The sequence below is a fragment of the Sitophilus oryzae genome, unplaced genomic scaffold (assembly GCF_002938485.1).
Source record: "Sitophilus oryzae breed Bouriz unplaced genomic scaffold, Soryzae_2.0 scaffold_1536_pilon_pilon, whole genome shotgun sequence".
Lineage (NCBI taxonomy): Eukaryota > Metazoa > Arthropoda > Insecta > Coleoptera > Curculionidae > Sitophilus > Sitophilus oryzae.
Genome location: NW_022146210.1, coordinates 475,138 through 485,523, shown reverse-complemented (window position 1 = coordinate 485,523; position 10,386 = coordinate 475,138). Strand labels below are relative to the sequence as shown.

Genomic DNA, 10,386 nt, shown 5'->3' with positions numbered 1-10,386 from the left:
ACAAGTTACGTATTGCTTTATGGATTTAGAAGGTTAAAAATTCTTGTTTTCGGTTATGACTAATTACAGTTACAGTTGCTCCCAGGTAATGATTCAGGTAAAATAATTCATTCGAGGACAGTTTTGATTCAAATTATAAAAATTGTCCTTTATTTACTAGAAGATATAGAGCACGAAAAAGAAACAGCCCTTTCTCTTTATTATATTTTTTGTTATATGTATATTATATTATTATAAACATTTTTATAACAATCCATAATATAAATATAATTTTCTGAACAATTGTGGATCGGCTGCTATGTTAATTTAAATACATCCTTTACAATCAGTTTTTCATTTTAGAGAAATTTCAAATATGATAAAATGTGATATTGTCCTTTTATTTATCTAAAAGTTCGAAAGTTAGCACTTGCACTGGACGGGCCGCATCAAAGCCGTCGGCGTCGCCTTCTTTTGAGTTACATATAAAGAAATGTTTTTAAAAAGAAAAAAAAGATAAAATAAACAGTTTTTTTCGTTATCTGAATTAAGGTTGGCGGCAACCTTTTTATAAATTTTTCGTTAGTATACCTACAGACTGTCTAAAAGCACATCTGAATATTTTGAACATTTTATGTATTTTTTCCTGTTAAATTTATTCGGTCTATTTTATCAAAAATGTTTAAAAGGAAACTAAGTTATTTGTGGTTTGGTTTGGTTTGGTTTTTTTTTGTAATTGATGAAAATTTTAAGTGCAATATGTGTGTAGAGCAAAATATAATAAAACACTTTAAAAGGCATATGGCATCGAAACACCCAACAGTTTCTTTGTAAGATTTTATTAAAAAAAAAAAAAAAACTATTTATTCTGTTTTTTCTCAAAAAATTTTGGGATTGAGCTTCCCAGTTTACAGCATCAATTTAAAATATCAAAATCGCAATCGCAGGTTCAGTCGCAGCGATTTATAAATCACAATCGCAGTTTCAACTGGCATTGGAAAATCGCAGTTTTGATCATCTCTAGTAGTAGTCTTACGAACGGCCTGGATCATACGAGACATTAACCGGTTAACAATCACATTTAAATATCTTTCGTGTATAGAATTTAGATATTTAGGAAATCAACTCATTTAAATGGAGAAAATAATATTTTAATAACCCTCCTTGAAGACTGCTTTTAATTATGAAAATGAAGGGGAGAAAGGAATAGTAGTCGCTGGAGAAATTACTATATTTCTATAAACTACTATATTTCTACTATTCTATAAGATCCAGATCTATTGATTTATGCTGATTAAAAATTGTCTCTTGATATTTTATCGATTTCAATCTCCTTGATGAGATATACGCAGTTTAATTAATTTGTCTTAATCAAGTTCTAATAGCAACCTTTAAAAAAAATTAATGTAATTTCTTCTTACAGTACCATACTCTATACAGAGCGGCGGCTACCTCTCGTATGTTCTTGTGATGTGTGTCATCAGTGTTTCACAAGTACACGGGACCTACAGTTCATCGCCGAATCCGAACGGCACTATTTGAGAGGCTGTACAGGGTGGGTCAAATTCGACGCTTTTAAAGGGAAACACCCTTTTCTATAGGAGATAGACGAAAACTAATATCGGTGTCTGGAGCTCAATTTTTATCAAAAACATGATGGTGAAAACCGCACATCGATATCTATTACCGTTAATGAGTTACGGGGTGTTATTCAAAAATATGCATTTTAAACAAATCGCTCTAACTTTTTTTCTATGGAAAATTTTATATTTTTGTGAAAACATTTCCAAAGCACTTTTTTACGTAGAATTTAATGGTTTAAGTATATTTTTTTTAAAGTTAATAATTTAAGAGTTATCAACAGAAAAAATAATTTTTTATTGGGGACACCCTGTATATTTTTAATTAGGCGAAAAGAACTTAAAATTACCTTTCCAAAAATATAGCACACTTCATATTTTGTTATAGTCCCCTTCGAAATACAGAATTTTTATGAGTTCGCCACTTTTAACTATAGTAGGCTTTGAACCCCTTATTGATGATCTTCCCCTAATGGAACTCGAAAACATATTTTTCCAGCAAGACCTCAGAACGCTGAAGTTATCAGCAAATTTTTACAGCTAATTTCGAGAATAATTGAATAGCTAACCAAGATTCCAGCCGTTGACCGTCGAGGCCGCCGAACTTAGCGCCTGTTATCCTTAGTTGATTTTTTTATCTTTGCGGAAGAATAAAGGTTCTTAAATTTGCCCGTGTAATCTAAACAAGAATATTAGAAGTACTTATCGGTTAGGCGAGGGTATATATCTTTCACCCTCACTGAGTTAATGAATGTTCAAAAACGGTCCCGTCTGTCCATAACAGAAGACAGAAGACGGTCGACATGTCGAACACCTGTAGCAAAATCTCATGTCTTGGTTGGCTATTAATTTTTATTGTTATTAGATATAGTTTAAATATGTTGATGTTGTTAAATATAGTTTAAATTGTTATAAAATTCTGCATCTCTCATTGTAAATATTATTTTTGTTTTAATTGCTGCTCACAACTAGATTTTTTTTTGCATTACAGTCAGCGTCGTTCAAAGCCTACTTATTCAAAGTGGGCGAATTTTTGAAAACTCTATCTCGAAGAGGAATCGAGCAAAATATGAAGTATGCTATATTTTTGGAAAGGTAATTTTAAATTATTTTCAACTAATTAAAAATATACAGGGTGTTCCATATAAAAAATCAAATTTTTTGTTGATAATTCTTAAATTATTAATTTTGAAAAAAATATACTTAAACCATTAAATTCTGCATAAAAAGGTGCTTTGAAAATGTTTTCACCAAAATACAAAATTTTCCATAGCAAAAAAGTTATAGCGATTTTTTAAAAATGCACATTTTTGAAAAACACTCCGTAACTCCGAAACGGTAACAGATATCGATGTGCGGTTTTCGCCATCATGTCTTTGATAAATACTAGTTTTCATCTATCTCCTATAGAAAAGGGTGTTTTCCTTTAAAAGCGTCCAATTTGACCCACCCTGTACAAGGCAAATATACTCAAGGTGGTTTGTCATTGCCTTCCTTGAGGTGGCGGCTCGCTCTATTTAGGTAAATAAATATTTTTATTTAAATAAATAAAGCGACCGTACTGGCTGAGGATCGAACCCAGTACCATCCCATCTCTCGCATCGCAGGTCGACACACTAACTGCTTGCGCTACGGCCGGCCACTTAATGTCATTAACTTGCCTAAATGTTAAATAAGTACTCATGGATTCCTCATCAAAAAATATAATGCGAATTTAAAGTGTCTGGATAAAAACCCAAGCATGTTTTAAAAAAAATTAAATAAAAATTTATGGGGTCGAATCAAGAACGAACATGGATAAATGACAATTAATAGTGTAAGCGGCACATCAAGAAAATTGGCAAAATCTGACGGTTTATGCAGAAAGCAAGAAATGTTGCATGTGGTCTTAACATAGTTATTACATTGAATTTACCCGCAGCACCTCGATTTCCGGACACGTTAAATCCAAGATGTATCCATTTTATAAAAAAGAAGGAAAAGCGCCAAAATTGCGATATAATTGGGGAACAACTTTCATTACGATGTCTTGGAGTTGGTGTTGTAACCATGGAAAAGTTCGCTTGGTAAAATGTTGGTACAATTATACGATCAAACGAACTTACCTGAAGTGAAGTTCGATCGTAATTATATGAGGCGTCCAGTCCGAATGTATTATCTTGATTTTTCTATACGTAGTACCGTCCCTGCGTGCACAATTTTAAAGCTATAAGCTAAATTCCCTCCCGCTACCAGGTCCGCCGACCGAGTGCAAAAGGATCATTTATTGGTTCCTTTTTAAAATGTAAAATATGCATCTTTAAATATTGAATTTCTAACATTTTTAAATAAAAAATATTGTAATATTTGAGGGGTGGTTTCACCCTCTTGGAACTGGAATTTCGAAAAATCCCTTCTTATCGAACCTCTGCACCCTAGAATCAACCTATATGCCAAAATTGAGCTTCTTACGTAGAGTGGTTTGAGCAGTATCGTGATTAATCAGTATGTCAGTCACTTAAGGATTTTATGGTATATATTAGTATAGATACGTTTTTTCAGATATTTTAAGAACAGTTAATTCGATTTGAATGAGATTTTGGGTGTCTATGTTTTTCTCAGTGTTTTAGTGCTTTAACATTTGACTTTCACAAAAATCAATAAAAAGTACGGGAAGGGTAAAAGCTACCCCCAACCCTACATAAATTTTAGTATAAATATTTTCCAACTTCGCCGACGACAGATTTTCTTTTGTAAAATGGTCTCTCTAGTATTTACCCATCTGTATAATACCAATTTGCTAATGACAGTAGCTATTTACAAAATCCACATTAGTTTATGTACTTTATTTAAATTTATAACATACTTTTAGTTAATTTACCTACAATAGTTTAATAAGTAAGTATTTATTATTTTATCAAGAAAAATAAAGAAGTAGTTCTTTGATTTATATTATGATGACTTAGATGTATACCGGGTGTGTCTCAAAAGTGGCTCACCCCTATAACTTTTTTATTTTTTCAGATAAAAAAACGAGATTTGGTATGTTAGTATATGACACATTGGGATTGATTGACATACTCAATTGTTTTTGGCCACTTCCTGTTTCACCGGAAATTACTATAACTTTTGATTGTTAAATGACACCCTCGGTATATTTTTACTTTATTCGATAGATGGCTATGTTAAAAACACTAATTCTTAATCAAGGGGCCTTGGAAAAATAGATTTGATTGTCTAATGTTTTTACTGTCTTATCCCAACCAGTTAAATGATGCCCAAATCGTATTTTTAATCATATCTCAATTTTTCCAAACGGAACGAGGGTGGCTCATTAGCATATTTGGAAAAATCATTTTTTACGAATAATTTGATACCACACACTTGGTATTTGGAGTCATATATTCGTTACGAACCGCAATTTATAATTTCAAATAAACCATATGCGAAGATGTCAAAAGTTGACATATGATATGTCATTCTATTCAGAGTATTATTTTCTATCGAATAAAGTAAAAAAATATCTAGAGTGCCATTTAAAAATGTGAAAAAGGAAAGACTTCCGGTGAAACAGGAAGTGACCGAAAACAATGGAATACGTCAATCAATCCTAATTTATGTCATATACTAACATACCAAATCTCGTTTTTGTAACTGAAAAAATAAAAAGTTATAGGGGTGTGCCATTTTTGAGACGCACCCGGCAGAGCCGGACTTAACGAAGTTGCCGCCCCAGGCTAAAAGAAATTTGCCGCCCCTTAATATTTTTTTAATGAACAAATAACGGATATAAAAAGCATTTATTTCAATACACGACCAGCAACAGAATAGACCGACCGAACAGATCAACACAGAACATAAAATAAATATTAAAATATTCATATAAAATGACAACAAACGAACAACAAAACTATAAGGTTTGCTTATATGCCTATAAAAGTTTCCTACAAAATTTTTTGTTCGCAAAATTATCAATTACTTCATCGTAATTGATAGTTTTTAAAAGGTCGGACTCAATATCTAAAACTGCCAAATGATTTAGACGTTCTGTTTCCATAGTGGACCGTAAATAAGTAGTTTTAATACGTTTCAGTGCAGAAAACGAGCGTTCAGCAGAACAGTTAGTAATAAAAGTACATGTGAAGATTCTTAATGCTATGAAAGTATTTGGAAACAGGTCTTGAGCGTTTTTATCATAAATTACTTTAAGAAGCTCTCTAGCAGATGGTTTTGCTGACTTAATGCATTTTATAAATTCACGAAAATGTTTAAAAAACTAAAAAACACACTTTTACCGTACTAAAAAGTATAAAATAATAGAATTTACCTAAAATGCTTGATAAAAAAGCGTGGGGCGCTTTAAAGTGCCTTTCCTTAAGAGGCATGCACATAATTCAATCAATATCGGCAAAGCGCCCTACTCTTTTTTAATAAGCATTTTAGGTAAATTCTATTATTTTATACTTTTTAGTACGGTAAAAGCGTGTTTTTTAGATTTTTAAACTATAATTTGTTTTTCACGTTTTTAGTTTTCAAGTTAAGAACTTTTTTTTATTATTTATTTATTTCCAACAAATACATTATACATACATCTACAGGGTTGTTCACCACATACGACACGGAGTATTGTAGCTAAACGATTATATTTTTACAAATTTCAAATTTTGGGTTCGATGAAGGACTATTAGAGGTACAATTTAAAAATAATTTACAAGATACAGAGTGTCCCAAATAAGTAAAAAATATCAAAGTTTTATTTTTTTAAATGGAACACCCTGTATATTATTACATTTTTAGTTTCTACGATTAAAATAAAGGTAAATTTGATTAAGGTTTATTACACTTAAACCTTACCGTTTTTGAAATATTTTCAATTTTGTGAAATTGCAGTAAAAATTTTAAGGCTTCATTTCTCCAAGGGTATCAAAGTTTTTAATACTAAATATTTACTGAAGTTTATTTATTGATCAGTTATTGTGTTGCAATAATAAAAATAATACTACCTTATACAGAGTGTCTAAAAATTTATTTTAAATAATTTATAGCTTTAAACGCCAATAACTTGTTTTAATTTAAATGGAACGCCCTGTATGTTTTAGGAGAATCAGATGCACAATTTAATTGTCTATTAAATTGTATTACACCATTTTTACCTATCCCTTCAAGTTTTCGTAGAAAATGCATTTTCTTATAATTTAGGCCTCATTCATAAATATACCTATGGAATATTGACATTTTATTATTGACACCCATGGAATATTGACATCATATATTGACATTCTAGTAACATTATCGTTTTGCTAAAAACAATAATGTTGTATGCAAAAAAAAACTATTTAAATCTTTATAAAAGAGTATACCATTAATTAAATATAGCACCATTATTTCCGCCCATATACTAATTAATTACATACTTAATTGTATTCCTTAATAAATTATTCTAAATAAATGTGGATTTGAGTCAGAAATCAATATAAAGTAATTTAAAAAATGAAATATCATTTTTAAGGTGTTACTTTTTATCACACTGTCTAATACCCATACAAAATTCAGTTTTTTTAGTATTTGGAACAATTATTATTAATCAATGCAGTCAGTTAATGTAGTTTGAATACTGGAATCATATTAATTGGTCCTTTTTAACAAATATTTAAACAGTTTTTTTTTATTTTTTAATGAAATAAACGAATTATATCCACAATATTAGTATCTGTACTCTTTAAAAATTTGGTACATTTTTAAAAATAATCTAAAATGTCAATATTCCATGGGTATATTGATAAATATATTCTAAATTACAATAAAATCCATTTTCTACGGAAACTTAAAGAGATAGGTAAAAAATGGTATAATATAATTTGATAGACAATTAAATTGTGCATCTGATTCTCGTAAAATATACAGGGTGTTCCATTTAAATTAAACAAGTTATTGCCGTTTGAAGCTAATAATTATTTAAAATAAATTTTAGACACTCTATAAGGTAGTATTATTATTATTATTGCAACACAACAACTGATCAATAAATAAACTTCAGTAAATATTTAGTATTAAAAATGAGTACCCCTTGGAGGAAATTTCAAGCCTTTAAAATTTTTCACTGTAATTTCACAAAATTGAAAAATATTTCAAAAACGGTAAGGTTTAAGTATAATAAACCTTAATCAAATTTACCTTTATTTTAATCGTAGAAACTAAAAATGCAATAATATACAGGGTGTTCCATTTAAAAAAATACAACTTTGATATTTTTTACTTATTTGGGACACTCTGTATCTTGTAAAATTATTTTTAAATTGTACCTCTAATAGTCCTTCATCGAACCCAAGACTTAAAATATGTAAAAATCTCATCGTTTAGCTACAATACTCCGTGTCGTATGTGGTGAACAACCCTGTATATTACTACAGGCTACAATATACCGGGTGATACTCAAATTGGTATGGGGGGTTTTTGGGAATGAGGATTACAAATTTTTAATCGGATTTAAAAAATTCAATATGGCGGATCGGAACTATAATTGGATAACAAATTTCAAGTCAATGGGACAAGTATAGAAGTCAGTCAAATTTAATATTTTAGATTTGGCCCAAATCGGCCATTTTGAATCCGCCATATTGAATTTTTTAAATCCGATTAAAAATTTATAATAATTCTCATTCACAAAAACCCCCACATACCAATTTTGGACGAATAGTATTACAATATATTTTGATATGCTCAAAATTTGCCGCCTTAGGCTCGGGCCTAGTTGGCCTAGGCCTAAGTCCGGCACTGGCACCTGGTGGATATATTGAATTTTCTATAAAAGAACCAATTAAGGAAAATTCATTTTCTTCACTTCCAACGACACGTTTCTGACAAATAAAAAGTAGTTTTTCAAAGGAAGTTTGTCAAAAAAAATCATATTTGGATCACAAAATCGATAAAATTCTCGATAAAATATTAAATAAAGGTCATAAACTAATGTAATTTTGAAAATAGCTACTTACTAAGAATCGCTAGAAAACATCTTGTTTCCAACAGATGTAGAAATTTCTGATTTTCTTTTGGAACCCCGGTATACATTCGCAATTTATTTTCTATGTTAATCAACATCTCTCTGAATTTCACCCTATTATATTTTATATTATCAGTACTGTTACTACTTACGTCACTTAAATTAAAGTTGTCTGAAGAATGAGACGAAACCAAAGAAGCACTTGAACCACTTGCACCAAAGTTTATCTCGGATGCACTGCCTTCATCGCTGTTGAATCGCACAAGTCTTGATTTTTTACTGCCAGGAATAACGGGTAATTCCGGCACTGCAAATTTTATAGGGGATGTGCTAATATTTTTTACAGGTAATGAACCCTGGACGCTTCGATATTTGACAGGATTAGCCTGACAAGAAAAACTAATTTTATCACTTGAGTTCTTAGTTTCTTCGGTTGAATGGAAAGATGTACTTGGTTGTGTAATAATATTTGGTGAATCATCAATTACGTTTTCGGAAAGATTCATTTCTGAATCAATTAAAATTTCAGAAATTTTTCTCTTCCGCGATCTTATTTCACTACTTATGCGGGGATTATTTGATTTTTTATCAGTTTGACAAGCGAAAATATGCGGGACTACGTCTGGCTTCATTCGAGCCTGAACTTTGCTTAGCTTGTATTCATAATAATTTTCCATGTCTTCGGTAAGCTAAAAATGTAAGTACAGCATATTGCATTAACAATAAAGACACGACTTAGCAACTTACGTTAAAATGATCTTCACAGCAAAAAAATATGGTTTTCAATGAAACGTCTTTTAATTCCCTTCTCGCTGCGGCAAACCATTTCTTCTTTTTTAAAACATTCCGAGGCACAGAGATGAAGATTTTCTGTGGATTATTTTTTGAAGTATTAATACACCCAGGGACAAAACACCACTTATTTGAACTCATTTTACTTCTTCAAAACACCAAAACAATGAAACTAAACAATACACCTTCGCGAACGTCTGCCAAAGGAATGCGGCAAGTGCACGATCGTACGGACGCCGGACGCCATCGATCGATCAAAGCAGTGACGTCAAAAACAGGTAGCCTCGAGCCGGGCACGTTTTCTAGCCTTGCTGCATTTCTCAATTTTGTTTTGAGTTTATGTGAGAAAATTATAGTTTTTAAGAAAAATTTTGAGTGCCATGGTTTTTTATTTATATGTAGCTATCGAAATTCATTGAAATTAGAAATTAGTGAACATGTCTATTGTCCTCACAAAATAAAATCACTAGTAACATATCCATTCCTTCCGCAAGCAGATACTAATTCATTTTTCTTGATAAAATATTAAATAAAGGTCATAAACTATGTAATTTTGAAAATAGCTACTAAGTAAGTATCACTAGAAAATTGCCATGGCGACACGAGCCATCCTGATTACAATTTTATTGAAAAATCGCTTTTTATTCAAAATCTGAGCCAGATAGGTATAGGAAACCGTAATATAGTTTGAAAGAGCATTTTAATATGCTTCGACTTATTTTAAAAAATACATAGTGTTGTATTTGAAATACCAAAGTTTTTATGTAAAATAAATATTTCAAATAGACCAGCAATTTTTTATATCCCTGTATACATTTAAGGAAGCAATAAATTTTTTTAGTAAAGTTTATTTTCCTGGCTTGAAAGTCAGCGCAAGAATTAATTCTGAAAAGTATTGTACAGGGTGGGTCAAATTCGACGCTTTTAAATGGAAACACCCTTTTCTATAGGAGATAGACGAAAACTAATATCGGTGTCTGGAGCTGATTTTTCATCAAAAACATGATGGTGAAAACCGCATATCAATATCTGTTACCGTTTCGGAGTTACGGGGTG

The 10,386-nt window shown here is 30.8% G+C and overlaps 1 protein-coding gene across 2 annotated transcripts in view; it reads right to left on the bottom strand.

Annotated features, from left to right (window-relative positions):
• LOC115878932 overlaps window positions 1-9,488 on the bottom strand; it is a 22,732-nt gene extending 13,244 nt beyond the window's left edge. For both annotated transcript variants that reach the window (XM_030895546.1, XM_030895545.1), the window contains exons 1-2: window positions 9,286-9,488; window positions 8,691-9,227 (exon numbers count right to left, since the gene is read on the bottom strand). In XM_030895546.1, the coding sequence (XP_030751406.1) occupies window positions 8,691-9,227; window positions 9,286-9,471 (723 nt within the window). In that variant the 5' untranslated portion in view covers window positions 9,472-9,488. The remainder of the gene's footprint in view (window positions 1-8,690; window positions 9,228-9,285) is intronic.
• Between the last annotated feature and the right edge of the window lie 898 nt (window positions 9,489-10,386).